The 16,326-nt window shown below is 35.2% G+C and overlaps 2 protein-coding genes across 3 annotated transcripts; one reads left to right on the forward strand and one right to left on the reverse strand.

The window, feature by feature from the left end:
• Positions 1-357: 357 nt before the first annotated feature.
• LOC100185283 (ras-related protein O-RAL) lies at positions 358-6,489 on the reverse strand. 2 transcript variants are annotated; one of them, XM_002121865.5, is made up of 5 exons: positions 6,253-6,489; positions 5,124-5,332; positions 3,970-4,069; positions 3,145-3,234; positions 358-970 (listed from the first exon to the last, which is right to left on the reverse strand). In XM_002121865.5, exons 1-5 carry the CDS (start codon positions 6,364-6,366, stop codon positions 863-865), a joined length of 621 nt encoding a protein of 206 aa, XP_002121901.1. In that variant the 5' UTR covers positions 6,367-6,489; the 3' UTR covers positions 358-862. The 2 variants fall into 2 exon arrangements, with proteins under 2 accessions (XP_002121901.1, XP_002121711.1); XM_002121675.5 differs by lacking the exon at positions 358-970 and adding an exon at positions 1,535-2,686.
• An 894-nt stretch (positions 6,490-7,383) lies between these two features.
• LOC100182923 (coiled-coil domain-containing protein 148) lies at positions 7,384-14,766 on the forward strand (the record flags this gene model as incomplete). Its single annotated transcript, XM_018816452.2, is given in 12 exon segments — positions 7,384-7,610; positions 8,191-8,259; positions 8,325-8,390; positions 9,535-9,665; positions 10,387-10,476; positions 10,767-10,941; positions 11,435-11,553; positions 11,898-12,155; positions 12,545-12,725; positions 13,140-13,262; positions 13,751-13,881; positions 14,649-14,766. Coding segments are annotated over 12 exon segments (1,584 nt in total), but the record flags the coding sequence as incomplete, so codon positions are not given.
• Positions 14,767-16,326: the final 1,560 nt, after the last annotated feature.

Raw genomic sequence — 16,326 nt, forward strand, 5'->3', positions numbered from 1 at the left:
TCGCATGCCCAGAATGCGGCATGAGACGCCGTACTTAATTAGGCGCGGGCAATCACCCACGGCCTCAACAATAATTACTAGAATTGTTACGCCTATGTCTTGTTGCTGCTAGGTTTGTGGTCGGGTGTCTTTGGGCAAGACACTTGTTCCCAAAACATAAAAAAAACACATTTACCTCGGAATTTACATGTGTTCTAACTTGTAAGAGGTGCGTGTGAAACAGAACACCTGTGTTATAACGACTGTCACATTCTGATCTACTTTAACCATCCATGAAGTGCTAGGGTAAACAAACTTTTATCTTGTGCTAAGATATCCACACAGTCATTTAAAAGTATAGTTAAAAAAAGACGTGTATAATATGTGAATATAGGTTTATTCCGAAGACGAGCAACTTGTTAGCTTTTTCAGTTAGCTCACGTACTACAATATATATGAAGTTAAAAATACCGGACTCGGCGGTTTCTTACTCGGGAGGATCGGGAAGTTGGGCAGTACATTCCTGGTTATTTCTACAACCAGGCGTGAATTACAGGAGTTCGACCAGCGTAGAAAGGTTAGAGAACGCGTGTTAGCTGTAAAAGTGCGTGTACAAGTAGACGCCTTCTTGCATAAGTTGCATTCGCACGCGTTGCGTTTTCGCAGAACTAAAAACAAAGGAAAAAAAGCGGCGAAGCTAAGACACTTAGTTCAGCACACACCTGGCTTTTCGAGTAAAAACGACAACTAACAGTGCGATATATAGTAGCAAGCAAGCGGCTCAGTTACGAAAGTGCGTTGACGCGCATCGGACTTATCTTTCACTGTGGTGTGTACAAAGCGAAGAAGATGAAAAAGAAAAAAAAACGAATCCGAAATGACGTCACACGATGATGCAAGAGCATCCGGTCTTTGCTTTGTCGGGTTTATCGGAATCAGCGACAACTTTCGCCTTCTCTTGCTGTATCATCCCCATAAGGTCGTAGAACACCTGCATTTGAAATGAGTTAGCCAGCTCGAGAAATCCCGAACAAACTTTGTTCTCCTGTTAATGGTACATGCAGTAGTACTTTGATTTTGTGGGGTAAGCCAGCATGCGAGGATGACTTTTAGACCTCACCCACATTGAAAATGATGATTATTTAATATAAACATTATTCATTTGGGTAATGGCCCAAATCGTGCCCAAACCTCTAATCCACTGGCGTGCTTGCCATAGAACCACACACATATAGAATAATGTCGTGCACAAAACGCTTATCGATATTACAGGCCGTGGCTTGACGTGTGCGCCCATGAGGCAACAAATGATAATCAAATATTGAACGTTAATTAATGGCCCAAACGTCCAATTTGCACGACAGTGGACCTGCAGCGGAAATTACATCACGGCCAACGGTCGAGAGGCCAAAACAACGAACGTTGGGTCGTTAAATCAGCGCAGGAATAACTAGGAAGCTTGTCGACGCCATGGGAGCGTAAACAGCTTTAAAAGGCAGGGAGTAATGCGGTTAAATGCGATTTCCGCGGTAAAAGGTCAAAAGCACTCGGTCGATTTTATCAGAAAGTTTTGTAATTGTTTGGTGCGCGATAAAAGCGCAACTCTGCGTTTTATTACGGTTAGTCTTAACTCAATTGCTTGCCCACTAAAAGCGAGCGATTACAAATAGTAGCATTGGGTGTTACATGAAAACAAGGATAAACACAAATAAACGAAATAAACAACTTAGGTTAACGGAAGAGCAATTGAAATAAAAATCTAAAATTAAAACGGTGGACAAAGGCTTCAGAATCCAACAGAAATATCATGCACGAAATAAAAACCTGCATGGTAACTTTGTGGCCATGCATGTCACGTGATGATGGTGGTTTAAAATTACGTGTTTTAAAATAGGAATTCCCTTTTAAAACAAGGTGCTGCATGCAGCAAATGAAGAGAAAGTAAAATTGAATAAATGATGTTCATTCTATGATGAGAAGTGGCGCAGCTAGTGGTGTAGTTTTCTGAGTCGTGATACTTTCAAATGATATTTTTTAATTAAAATTTTACAACAAAAAAAATTCTGTTTGACTGGAGAAAAAAATTGTGAATTTGGCCTCAAAAACTCCTTTTTTTTATTTTTTTAGCTGTACCACTGTTTATAAGTGTGGCTGAGTAACAGAAAAATTAATTTTTAGCAGGAAAGCCTTTTAAAATACTAGGCATATTGCGTTCAGCTTAAATCAATAAACTTCACCAGGTGTTTCATCACAACAATTCGTCAGTAAAGTTTAAAAAACTATAGAGTAGATATATATATATATGCAAAAAATCAATCAAAAACTATGCGGGCATCAATAAGTCATTCAGTTATTTTCTACATATTTTCACGACTACACTAGCGTAAAAGGTGGTATACATTAGAACAACTTGTATGATTTTTGTTTTTGAATAGGAGTATTACACATTTAAATATCTCCTTTGAAATTTTTTTTTGAATCAGTACATTGCCCTGATGCATAGAGATTTAGAAACTCCTTAAATGGCCCGGATGGGTGTTTAACAATGAATGTCCTAACTCAAATATCTGAGTGCTGTCTATAAAATATTGCAGCGCTTTTTGCACTGGGCAAAACATCCTTGTTTTTCTCCAGCATTGTCCGCTGGTCTTTGTTCAACCGTTTTGTTCTTTTCGACTTTTATCAATTTGAGCAAGTCAAAAAAGGCCTGAAAGAAAACACCAACACGTACCACAAGAGGCAAAGGAAATGATAAAATAAAAGAAAGCAAAATAAAAATTAAACTCAAAATTAAAATGAAATATGGAAACCTTGAAATTCAACAGGTTTTGGGAAAATAAAAACCGCACAGAGTTTGTGGCAAATATGTGCCACGGAATTTTAATTTCCATGAAAAAATTCAATAGTAAAATACCAAAGAATTTTAAGGCTTGAAAAAACCGAATGTGCATGTGTGTGTATCCTCATATTGATCTAATATTGATATTTTCACAAATTACATTGTGATTGTAAGCAGAAGGTAAGGTGTCCATGATTCATTCACACTTAAAAGCAAACTTTGTTGATGATTTTAAGCAATTTCTATATATACCATGATCAGAATTGCTACTAGCATGGTGGACATGCATACAAATAATAGGAAGGCAAACAACAGGCATAAGGTACCTTGTCTACATTATTCCTCGTCTTAGCGGAAGTTTCCACATACTGAACTCCCATTTTATCCGCAAACTGTTGGGCATCTGCCTGGCTTACCTGAGGAGGACACACAAAGTTAATACGACTGTTTCAACAATAAAGTTATGCCAAGTTCAATATTAACTCAGCATATTGATAAATCACAGCTACATGACTCACTGTATACACAGATTAACCATTGACTGATGCAATATCATTATTAGCTTCACTGCACATGTAAAGCCAATACTGTTAGTATTTCCACAGTAGCTTTGTAAAACCTGGTGCAATGAATAAACTAAATATATAATTATAAATGCCAAATGTAAACGCATAAAATTTACATAGCTTATACAAAAACATTGATTCTGGCTTAAAAAATTAGCAGTGCTTTTAGAAATAGCAAGATTAAGAACACAAAACGTCTAAGAAAGCTTTGTATTTTGGGGTTAAACCACAGAGTAGCCTACTAACATTGTTCTATGCTAAAAACTCGGTTGATACAACAATAAGAAACTGCCAAGTCTTTGCCATTGTTACCACAGTTGAAAATGTATATAATAAGGTGGGGGAAGATGGGACACCCTTTCATTTTATTTTCTCGTCCCATTTGGTAGAAAACAACAAAAATTTAAAGAATTTTAAAACCAAATTCTCACCACTCTTCTAAATTGGTGTTAAGTGTTTAAAACGCGATCAAGATATTCGGATATCATGTGCTAAAGGTATCCCATCTTCCCCTATCCTACTATATAATAATCATTCGTAATTCCATTACCAAACATACTTAAACAGATGTGATTAACTGATTACCTGCCGATTGGTTTCTAGATCAGATTTGTTTCCAACAAGCAGGAATGGAATGCTACCAGCTGTGGTTGAGTCTACACCTTTCACTCGTAAGATTTGTTCCCTGGTTAAACAATTAATTATAAGTGTGAGAATAAAGATCAGCTGTTATTTTTTGTTTTTCAAACTTAAAGAATCAACATTTTGTCAGTTATTATTACTCATATAGCAGACAGACGATATGGAATACCCTGGGCAGCAACAGCATATATATACAGTATATATTTGTTTTTCAAAATAGCGTTTATTTTTAAACCATCACTAAAACTTCAACTTGCCATAATAAGAATCAGGCCATTGCATTTCACTATATGCTTAAATATGCCTAAAATGTGGTTTTAAAACAAAAAGAGTACATAGAGGCATTTAGATATACTAAATAAAAAAACCTATGTGTGTGTGTGTGCCTGTAAAAACAGTACCCAATGAAAGTCATACCAGTTAAACAACAATATTGTTTGAACACTAACTAGTAGCGCTGATGAGCAGCCTACTCCAATATACAGGAAGGTATCAAAATATACGTAATATGCAAATCAATTATCACACAGCCCGACACAACCAAAACAACATAGGAGAGTATATAAAATAATACACAATAATATCATATGATAATATCAGCAAAAAGTAAATGGTAAATTACAGTACACAAGCCTGCAATTTTCTGTTTGATTACAATAACCAAACAACTTGAAAGTGCATTACAATCAAGCAGCTTAAGTACAGTATGTGAAACCAATATGGTAATTAGGTTTATGGTGTACTGGTATAGTAATAACATGTTACTACTACATCTGGCAATTACGTGATTATTGTTTTCTCAATAAATAGATACAACTGCACAGCTGTGAGTCTAAAAGCAATGTAAAGAGAAAAGGCTGACTTCTAATTGTAATAAAAAGAACCCCAAATTTCGCATTTGACTTTATTATACAAATTATACAAAATATACAATTATTCATTGAGGTAAAACCGAAGTAGCTTATCTTATGTCACTTTTTGAGTTTTGCTCATACACGCCAAAATGTGTCTTACGTCCAGCAACATGCAAAATTGTAAAAAAGACACTTTTTGAAGTGGTATAACATACCAATATCACTTTAAAAACATAAAACTACCTGAAATCCTGAGTGTCATCAAATGAAGAACTGTCAGTTATGGAAAACACGCAAAGAAATCCTTCCCCACTCCTAAAGTAGTTGTCACGTATCGCAGCATAATCTTCTTGCCCCGCTGTGTCAAGAATATCAATCTGTGCATCTTCCCCATCAAGAACAACTTTTTTACGGTAACTATCAGCTTTGGTCGGTTCGTAGTCTTCAACAAACTGAAAAAGAATCATTTTTTTTAATTAGGGATTAGGCAACACGCTGTTTAAATAAGCAGCCTGTTATGGGTATATGTGGTGACGAACTTTATTAATGATATCATAATTATGGTTATTGATTAGCATGGGTGTCTCTAAAATATGCGCAAACAGCTCGAAAAAACGCGAACAGCGTCTCTAAAATACACGAGCAACGACATAGGAACATGACAGGTGTTACTAACCATAAAAATTGTTTTGTACTAATGAAGCTCTTAACCCCGCAACCCCATGAGCCCCACGGCCCTTCCTCTTTTGTATGCCATACATATATAGCTCCATAGCCCCTTCTAGTTGATTAAAAGAATTACCCAGCAACCGTGTTCCGGCTGTACGCGCGTATTTTAGAGACACCAATTAGCACCCTAGTTTTAAATCTAAACCATTTTTTGTTCTGTTAACATGTTAACATGACTAGTATACATATAGGTATATCCAAAGGATATTGCTTTCGGCCTATCGCATTCACCAAGTTTTCCTGATTTTAAAAACTAAGTTTGAGATACGGATGTTCTAAGTTTGAGATACGGATTTGCTTGGCCGGAAAACGACAGTGGTTATAACACATGTGATCATACACCTCGTGCCAGCTTACGAGTTGTGATGTACGTTACTTTGTGAGTAATAATTTTTTTGAATTTTAAATTACAATATATGTGTGACGGCAATTGATCTAACCCAGTGGTCACAAATGGGTTGTCCAAGTTATTAGCCATAATATATAAAAAATTTCCCCCAAAAAATATTCACCCACAAAGTAGCATACATGGTAACTTGTAAGCTGGCACGAGATATATGAACACCTGTATTTTTAACGACTGTCGTTTTCCGGCCACGCATCATAAAGTTACATTCATTATTTTATCAATATTCATTTTTACCTCATCATACATGAATTGAAGCGTAAGAGCAGATTTTCCGACACCGCCACTTCCAACCATAATTACTTTATGTAGACTCGTTTGACCAGCGTTTTGCTTCTTGTTTGCTGCCATTACTCCAATTGGCAATTCTTTTTAGCTGTGAAAAATCTTTTCTTGCTGCGAGTTTTCGATGTAAATGTAAAACGAACTCAAGAAATCAAAGTAAAGCCTTAAACTGTACGTGCTAAAATCGTTTAACCTGCAAGTCAAAAATAAAAATGGTAAAAACAGTTTATATTACTAAAAATACCTCGAACTATTGCTGATTACATCATTCTTATCAATATGTTGTAGTTTGGGGTTCACTGTACAATTTTACAAATATATTTAATATCACTCGTTATGGCCTTTGTTAGTTACCGCATTAAACGTATATTTCCAAACCTTAAATCTCTCGTTTGAATACGACCGACTGTCAGAGGCGCAAATACACAATGAACTATATAGTGGAGTGGTCGCTATCGGTTAACGGCAAGCGGTTACAACTACTTGATATTGCTTCGCTTTGATTATGAAACAGCAAACATACAATACAAACATGACTAAGGTCGTATTTAGCACTTCTAAAATCCTCCTACAACGCGAACAAAGTAATAAACCGCAGGGTGGGGCCGCTAAAATAAGAAATGAAAATGGTGCCCCGATCGCAGTGATGCACAAGCATATACTTTCAGTGTTTACGAATATGTAGTACATCTATTTTATCCACCACATAAACGATAACTTTGTTTGTAACTTTATGGTGCTGAATACAAAGTTTATTTATTAAATATGTATAAACCAATGTTAATGCAAAACCATATATTACACATTGATGTAAACATAGTTTTAGATTTGTTAGGTGTTCCTGTCAAATTAAAAGAATTTATTTTTAGGTCGTCCAGTGGTTTTTAAAGCTTTTCATACACCGTTACTTTTAAAACTATTACATTAAACGAACGATGATATAACATGCCTTGTGCTGAAAATAAACTTTTTGCAGTTCCCGCATGCCGTTAAAAGATTTTCACCGAAATTCGTTCTAATATATCTATGTTGCTAAGACAAAAAGAGCGTAGGGAAAGCCCCCTAACATGTTTGTTTGTTTTTTTTTTTAAAGACAATTTCGTTGAGAATTTTTAGACTTTATATTTTGATGCCTGTGCATCTGACAGATTTTAAATCTCTTTAGCGTTTTATGGAATTTAGTCAATATGAGTGGACGAGACCTAAAGGCGTTTGTCTTACAACACAGGAGTCGTTATCAAGACATGCAAGAGCAAAACCATTTGGTAACCAGAGCTATGGCAGGATATTCCAGCGACCGCTACAGACAGGTATATATTTATTTGAGGTGTTAAATTTATCTTGGGTGTTTGGAAGTGCAAAATATATGAGTGTTCGGTGTTCCACTTTTTAAGGTGTTTATGTTCGGCGCCATAGCATAGTGGTTAGCGCGCCTGCCTGTAACCCAGAGGTAATGGATTCAAGGTTCGACGTTGCTACCATTGCGGGGGTATGTGTCCTTGGGCAAGACACTTAACGGCAAGTGCTCCAACCTAGTGAGTAGTGATCACAATGGGTTGTCCAAATTATTAGCCATACATAAAAAAGGAAAAAAATCCGAAAAGAAAATAATCACCCACAAAGTAACATACGTGGTAACTCGTAAGCTGGCACGAGGTGTTAAACCCCTGTTATAACGACTGTTCGTTTTCCCGCCATACAAGGATAAAGTAAGTTACATTCATTCATTCCTATTTAAATTATAAATATGATTTTCATGTTAACACAACTTAAAACTCTCTAGGGTTCAACTTTTTTTTTCTGGTTCTGACCGAAAATCTAGCCACAAATGAGAAAGCAATAGCCACAAACAGGTGTATGGTAAAGTTTTAAATCTTGTGTTTTATTCAGATTGATTATGAAGAGTTTAAATCAATCACTAACAAGTACAAAGAAAAGGGAGAGCTTTCTAAACAGAAGGTAACTTGTTCTACCTGATTTTCCCAATGCAAAACTTCTTTTGACTTGAAGAAACTTCCTACTAGGTAAAGAAACTCCAATCCAGAGTTAGCAAAGGTCATGAGCAATCTCTTGTGAAACAACACAATGTGGTAAGATGCATGTAATAGTGAACAACTGTTGTTTAGTTAGTATTGTTACTGTTTCATAAGGTATCTTAGTATTCCCCTTTTATGTATCCTATTTATGTTTTGCCATAATAATTTTACCTCTTATCTTTTTCTGATTGTTCAATACCATGTATTAAAAAAGGCCTACAAATACAAGAATAAAATTTGCATTAAATTTGTTAAAATGGGATATTGGGAATTATTTCAAAATATCAAGGTTTTTCGATATTTGAAACTGCTCAAGTGTTAAGCAGTTAATTATTACACTACCACAAAATGCTAGGAATATAACACCCCAACAAGGTTAAACACAGGATGCCTGAAAGAAAATGGCAAGTTGCATAACACGAACAGGCATCACTTAACTAATAAGTAATAAAAAATTATGGTAACTTAACAGCTGTAATGCTGTATATGATAGAAACATTGAGTATATGATACTTACCTACTTAGTATGCAATAAAATAACGCACAAGATAATAGTAGTAAATGTATAGTAGGGTGGGGGAAGATGGGACACCTTTTTAATCTATTTTCTTTCCCAATTTGGTAGTAAACAAACATTTAACGATTTTTTATAAAACTTTATCCTCACGGCTCCCATAGACCGTTGTTAATTGTTTAAAACACGATCAGGATATTTAGTTATTATGTGTCAAAGCTCAAAGGTGTCCCGTCTTCCCCCACCCTACTATATGTAAAATACAGTGCAATAACACTTAAGGTGGCTGTACACACTACACAGTATCTGACATTCGAATTCGCTTGCGAAGTCGTATGAAAACCCATTACCAAGTTCTGCATGCGGCAGCGAAATCCGGACAAAACGAATCAATTCTGGATCCTGTGTACAGCCACCTTAAGTGTTATTGCACTGTATTTTACATACATTTACTACTATTATCTTGTGCGTTATTACGAAGTCCAGACAAAGCGGACGAATTCCGGGTACTATGTACAGTCACCTTTATGTGGGTGGTGGGTAAATACAGATATACATACTTTTTAAATAACCACACACATTAGTACTTATCCACATACAGATTGCCGTATATACAATATTTACTACTTGGTTGGTGCAAAAACTGTCCTAAGCAGTATTAGTGTAGGACATTTTTTTAAACAGGTTTGGGAAAATTCTTGGAAAGGGTATTCAAGAAATTCATTAAATGTTGAAGCTGAATGTGATGCTGCTGTGAAGCAATTGGTGGAAAATACAAAGATATTTGATAAGGAGTTTTCGAACCATATACAACAGTAAGATTTTTTCCTATCCAATAAGAAGTGGCTGGCTTAAAAAGCTGGTGAGGTCCATGCAGTAGCACCACAGGTTTTTGGGGTAATCGGTCTTGGGCCAATCTTGGTATAAATCTTGGGATCAATTTTGTGTCATGGTGTTGGATCTCACCCATATAGTATAGAACAGCGTTTCTTAAACTGGGGTAGGGGTAAATTTCTCGTATTTAGAGGGTAAATGGGCTACCAATCAAAATCCACATCAGTTGGCAAGACAGAAATATTGTGCCAATAGTAGTACTTTACCAGATATTGAACAACTCGTTTTCAAAAAGCATGCGCATCCGTTGCATTAAATATAACTGATGTAATTTTTTTTTCGCTTTTTAATAAATGAGCACCATATTACATATTTTGGGGTAAATCTGATAGCATCTTTGTTAAAGGGTAAAGCACACAAAAAAGTTTAAGGACCACTGGTATCGAAAATAAAGTAAACTTAAATTAATTTAGGAGTGAAAATTCCTGTTTTAATACCAACATACACTAAAGGGGTTAATGTGTTTAACTGTTTAATACTGTACATTTTTTAAAGCCGTGAAATAAGGTTATAATAAAACATAACGATTTATAACTATTTTATTACAGAATAAAACGTATAGAATTAAATATTGCATTCATAAATTAAATTGGATCATAACAAGTATTATTTGAATAAAATATTAAACGTGTTTTTACTTAGGTCAGTGTTGGGAAGAGAAAATGATGTTGAAAAGTTTAAAGAGGCAATTATTGAACCGATTAATGACCTCACCGGTGATTTAAAACATAGGTGGATACTCATTTATCTTTGTTTGAATATTTAGTGTGTATTGTTGCTGTTGTGAAAAATGTTTCTGAATTATGAATCACTTAGATACCTTTTTCTGCTAAATATCTGATTTATTAAAGTGTGTTTACTGGTTTTGTGTATGTTTAGTCAAAAGTCTTTTGTTTGTCACTCATTAAGATGTGTTTTGTTTTTTACTAAAAAAAGATGTGTTTTTTTGTCACTAACTATTCAAAAATTAAAACTGAAAAAAAAATATAGAAATTTTTAAATTAAAAACTTTACTCTTACAGAATGAAACATCCCACAAACGATCCTTCTATTCCTCTGGAGGAGAGGCAGGAGGAAGAGGAGAGGATCATGGATCAAATTGATCACGTGAAGCATCAAAGTGATGCTGTCTTCCGATGGTTGCAGCAGCAAAGAGAAGCTCTGGAAGACGATCTCGAAAAATCAGATATTTTAAATGTAAACAATTTATTTAATACAACAGCATATGAGTGTGACATATATTTATTATTGTACACGACTTCCTAGGTGTTTGGAAAGTAATTGTGCAGTGTTGTAATAATTTTTTCGTTATTCCAAGAAAGCAAGTCTTTTCTAAGAGAGCAGCTGATTAAGGTGTTTAGAACAAAATAAAAAGGCTCAAGCCTGTATTGATGCTAACAGGGGTCACATTTAACACCATTTTTATTTGTCATTCATATTTTCACTTCTTGAAGTCTATAGTGAAATATCTCTGTTAATATGTATGTACGTGCATAATAACCTTTTGAATACAGTTTTAGACAATTATATTAAAATGTCGCCCTTTTAATAATTATTTTTATTTATTTTAAACGCAGTTTTAAGTACCAGGGAATTCATTTCCCCTCTTAATAAAATTAAGTTTGTCCGCTGCTAAATAACAGTAATTATAAAACAATACAAATAAGTAATCTGTTCTTACCTTTTACAGCAGGGGTCAGATACACAAATGCCGTCTTTAGATTCTGCGATTCCAGTTGATATCGTGTTCTCTCATTGTCCGCTTGATGATGTTCGTCATTCTGTGATGCGACAGTTGGTTGATCTGCAGTAAGTTTTACTAAAATAACTAAATGTTGAGTTCTAAGTGGTGCCACTCCCCAGACATCTAGCCTTTGTTTTTCTGATTTCACTTTTTTCCATTACTTACTTAATTAAAGTCTTGGTAAATATGGTTTTAGTTTTATTGTCTTTTTTAATTTTGATGTTATGTGTATATTTCAAGTTTGAAGACTCTTATGGCAATTTAATATAGTGTGGACCAAATTTTTATTATTCTATGTATGTTACCTTTTTCAGAGTTTTGTTTTGCATTTTAATATGGTTTTTAATGTGTAACATTCTAATTTCTTTAAAACAAATTTATTTTACCACAATATCTATATATCACACAGCACACAATACCAAGAAAAATTCAACAAAGAAAACCAGATGGTCAATGACATTGAAAGGCACCTATATAAAGATGAAACAAAATGGAACAGGCAGGACCACCTTACTCTTACTCTAGTGGGTGAGATCTACCACAAACACACACCTGTGCATTTAAAAAAGTTTATTCCTACACTGGTGCCTGATATGCTGTCAAGGTTGTTAAAGGAAAAAACAAGATGGGCAATTTTTGATGCAGAGTCAAGTAATATGAAACTGAGGTGCATAATTATGGGTGGAATACATACATTGTTGGGTGTATTCTGTCTATTTCTTCCAAATACATTCTGTCTGGCGCCGTGCACAATGGTTAGCGTGCCTGCCTTAAACTAGAGGTTACGAATTCAAGGCTTGTCAGTTTGTCACTGCCACCATTGTGTGCATATGTGTTTTGGGGACGCCTAATGACAATTGCTCCAACCAAGTGGTCACTAATGAGTTGTCAAATTGTCTGTCATACATAAAAAGACACAATTAATCATCGGAAAGTATTGCATAAGTGTCTTGTTTCATACACCTTGTCCCTCTTTTAAGCATTTAACTTTGTGTGGGAAAAATGTAGAAAATTTCTTAATCAAATTTAACTGAAACAGTGCATTTTTCTGTATAGGTTTGCAAAAGATCGAATGAAGTCAATTATATCTTGTTATATGAGAGACAAAGACAACCTTCATGCACGAGGTCTAGCTTTGTATAATGATGTGACGGATAAATTACGTAAAGCAAAATGCAAAGCTGCATTGATACAAGAGCAAAAGATAATATGTGAACGACTTCACCAAGAATTATCAGTAAGTCTTGAATTTATGCCTAAAACGAATGTTTTAATGCTCTGGTTTTATAATGCATATTTGAATTGCTAGTGGGTTAGTTTTATAAACAGATAATTGGAAAAATGATGTTGTTTTATATTTCTCATAAGCAGGCACAGGAGGTGGAATAGAACACCTGTGAGCATGAATAGGCCCACTCATTCCTTGATTCTGTTTTATTACGGTTATTGGTTACTCATTCATTTTTTGATTGAGTATGTGTCCTTGGGCAAGACATTTAATGGTAATTGGTCCAACCCAGTGGTCACTAATGAATTGTCTAACATGTGTTACATACGTGGTAACGCGTAAGCTACCATGGGGTGTATAAAACAGAACACCCGTGTATAAAGAGTGTCATTGCATTTATTCATTCTGTTTTTTTTTATAAAGGAAATGTACGAACGTCAAGCTGAGATGATGAGGATTGAGGAAATGCTCTCGGAGCAACGGAGGATGAAACAAGAGGAGGAACGAATGAGATCAAGATATAGGATGGAGAGCAAACGACGAGAGGTAGTTATACTTTTTACACAGTACAAATAAATGAATGTAACTTATTTATTTTCTCGTTGCGGTGCAATGACAGTCATTATAACACAAATGTTTGGTTTCATACACTTGTTTTTCGCATAGTACACAAATTTATGTGTGTATGTATGTATGTATGTAACTTACTTAATCCTCGCATAGCTGGAAAAGGATAGTCGTAAAACACGGGTGTTCTGTTTCAAACACCTCGTGCCGGCTTACAAGTATATATGTTAGTGGGTGATTATTTTTTGTGTAATTTTTTTATGTTTGGCTGATAATTTGGACAACCCATTAGTGACCGCTGGGTTAAAGCAATTGTCGTTAAGTGTCTTGTCCAAGGACACATATGCCCACAATGGTAACAGCATAGAGTTATATGAAGAATAAGCAACATTTTTCACAATGCTATATATATTTGCATTTTAATCAAAGAGTTTTTAAATATTTAATTCTTTTTATCCACACAAAAGGCTCGGGAACGAATCCATGAATTCAACCAGAGAAAGGCTGACATGGCTGAGTTAAAGAGGAAAGAGAATGAAAAACGACTCTCACAACTTCAACTTGAGATGGTTAAGCAAAGAAAATCCGATAAAGAAAGGTTCTTATATTATACTTATACTTATATGCATGTCATATTTACACATGCGTTCTTTCATTAATGACGCAGGTTGGGGTAAGGTAGTCCATATTTTCATTTCATTTATGGTACGATGGTTCTGTTTTCATTCTTTTTTATCGTTCTATTTGGTAGTAAACAAATAATTTTACTAGAATTATAAAACCGTATCCTTAAGACTTCAAAAAAGTTTTGATAACATTGTTAAAAGTGCGATTTTTTAAATATTACAGTATAAGGTTGAGGAAAGACGGGACATATTTATGACATAATATCCAAATATCCGGATTTTGTTTTAAACAATTAAGAAATATGAGAGTCGCAATGATACGGTTTATAATTCTTTGAATGTTCTCTATTTACTACCAAATGGGAGGAGAAAATGGAATAAAAAGGTGCCCCATCTTCCCCCCCACACTCCTATATATTATGTGGTAATGGTATCCATATTTTGATACCTATGTAGTTAAATAAATGAATGGTCAAAATATCATCATCGGCGACAGTCGTTATACGTTAACTATTTAAGTTTCGAATGTTATTGTAAATTGGTATCCCTCTCATTAGTTCTGTCTAATTCACGATTACAAACAAGTTTGTTTGGGAGTTTACGGCTTGTTTATAAGGTTTTACTGGCGCTTATCTGTGGATTAAGTCTGGTGGTGTGCGCGTTCGTGTTCGGTTACTCGATCCCGACCCCGGACCAGTTTTGCCCGATAAGCTGAAAACTACTTTCGCGTTAAATACAGGGTCGAATTCCGCGAGAAAATTTACAAAGAGAAACAAGAAGAGGCGAAGGAGGAGGCGAGGAGGAAAGAGTGGGAGGAAAGTGAGAAGGAGCGACGTCTGGAAGCCCTCAGGAGCACGGTAGGTATTGCTGCGCTAAGTTTTCTGCCCCATGCGTGTCAAATTAAGAAATTAAAGAATGCGATATCTTGCTTATCGTGTGGTTTAGGTGTTATCTCGTGTTTTATTAAATTTAGCGAGAAAACCAGAGTGTTCTGGAAAGGATACATTTTGTTTGCGTTGACATTCCTTACCGTCCGTGTCTTCCCGTGCGATAACAAATAGCCGTTGATGGAAACAACAAAGAATTAGGAAGTTACGGAAAATCGACAGTCGTTATGACACGCTGTGCATAAATATATTTTAACGACTGTCATTTTGCTGTTAATTCTCCTCTCTTCGTTGTTTTAATTAATTAGATCTTCGCTTTCGCATTCGAAGAGTTAAATAAAACTTATGGTATAGTAGGTTGGGGTAAAATGGGACAAATTTTCATTATACTTTACCCGTCCCATTTGACAGCAAACAAAGAACAATCAGAATTATAAAACCATTTCCTTATACGAGTCGTTACGACTCTCATGACTCATAGACCGTTGTTAATCGTTTAAAATACGATGAAAATATTAGTTATTCTGTGCTTAAGGTGTCCCATATTCCCCACAGTACTATATGTTTAATGCGAATGACATACTGATGTTACAATTGTTCAAAAACATTTTTGGTTGACAAACCCATTGCGTGAATCATCATGTACAAGCTAAATGAGAAATTGAAAATTCCAATGTAATGTTACCGCTACTAGTATTAGCGGAACTCGTAATCTGGTCTGATCAGAATACAATTCATTTCTAAGAAAAATAAACGTAACTGTATACTAGCTGTCGAAATACGAGTTCCAAACAATTTCTTTTCTCCCATAGTTTAGTATTGGCGTTTTTTCTATACCACCGTCATACTTTGAACATATACTAAAAACTTAAAAGAACACCAACATAACAAGTTTTTTTTATTTATTTATGTATATCAGGGGTTCCCAAACCGCGGCCCGCGGGCCATCTGCGGCCCGCGGGAGCAAAATAAATGGCCCGCAGAGGACTTTAAAAAATTACCGATTTACATACGTAGATACGTTCACAAATGCACGTATTACTTTAAAAAATCTTCTAAAATCGTTTTATTAATTTATCTGATAATCTACATTGCCTTTGTTACGTCACAAGAATAGTTATGACCGTCACAGCATCAACCAACCTTTCACGCTCGTTACTCTGGTAGGAGTTTTACATGGGTTATACCGCGTTGTAAAAATGGCCGAAAAGAAGCGAAAACTAGTGAGTGAAAACAGACAGTTTTAGAAAAGTGGCAACATTCGTACTTCTTTGTACAAAAAGACCAGGCATGCACATGCCTAGTATGCAAGCAGGCTATTCCTGTATTAAAAGAATACAACTTAAAACGACATTATGAAACAAAGCATTTGGAAAAATTTAAACATTTGGTTGGTGATGATAGGATTGCTAAATATAAATCACTCGAAACATCTTATAAAAGTAAAAAAAAACATGTTTAAGAAAATGTCAAGTGAAAGTGAAGCGACAGTTATGGCCAGTTATGTTGTTTCATATAATATTGCTCGAA

The sequence above is a fragment of the Ciona intestinalis genome, unplaced genomic scaffold (genome assembly GCF_000224145.3).
Source record: "Ciona intestinalis unplaced genomic scaffold, KH HT000194.1, whole genome shotgun sequence".
Classification (NCBI taxonomy): domain Eukaryota; kingdom Metazoa; phylum Chordata; class Ascidiacea; order Phlebobranchia; family Cionidae; genus Ciona; species Ciona intestinalis.

Bases quoted from the DNA above. Each gene is read 5' to 3' on its own strand.
- LOC100185283 (XM_002121675.5), bottom strand. From the start codon at position 6,366: ATGGCAGCAAACAAGAAGCAAAACGCTGGTCAAACGAGTCTACATAAA. The intron at 4,070-5,123 runs GTAGTTTTATGT...TTGTTTAACCAG, and splicing joins GATGACACTCAGGATTTCAG to GGAACAAATCTTACGAGTGA. The intron at 2,687-3,144 runs GTACCTTATGCC...GTTTTCTTTCAG, and splicing joins CGAGGAATAATGTAGACAAG to GCCTTTTTTGACTTGCTCAA.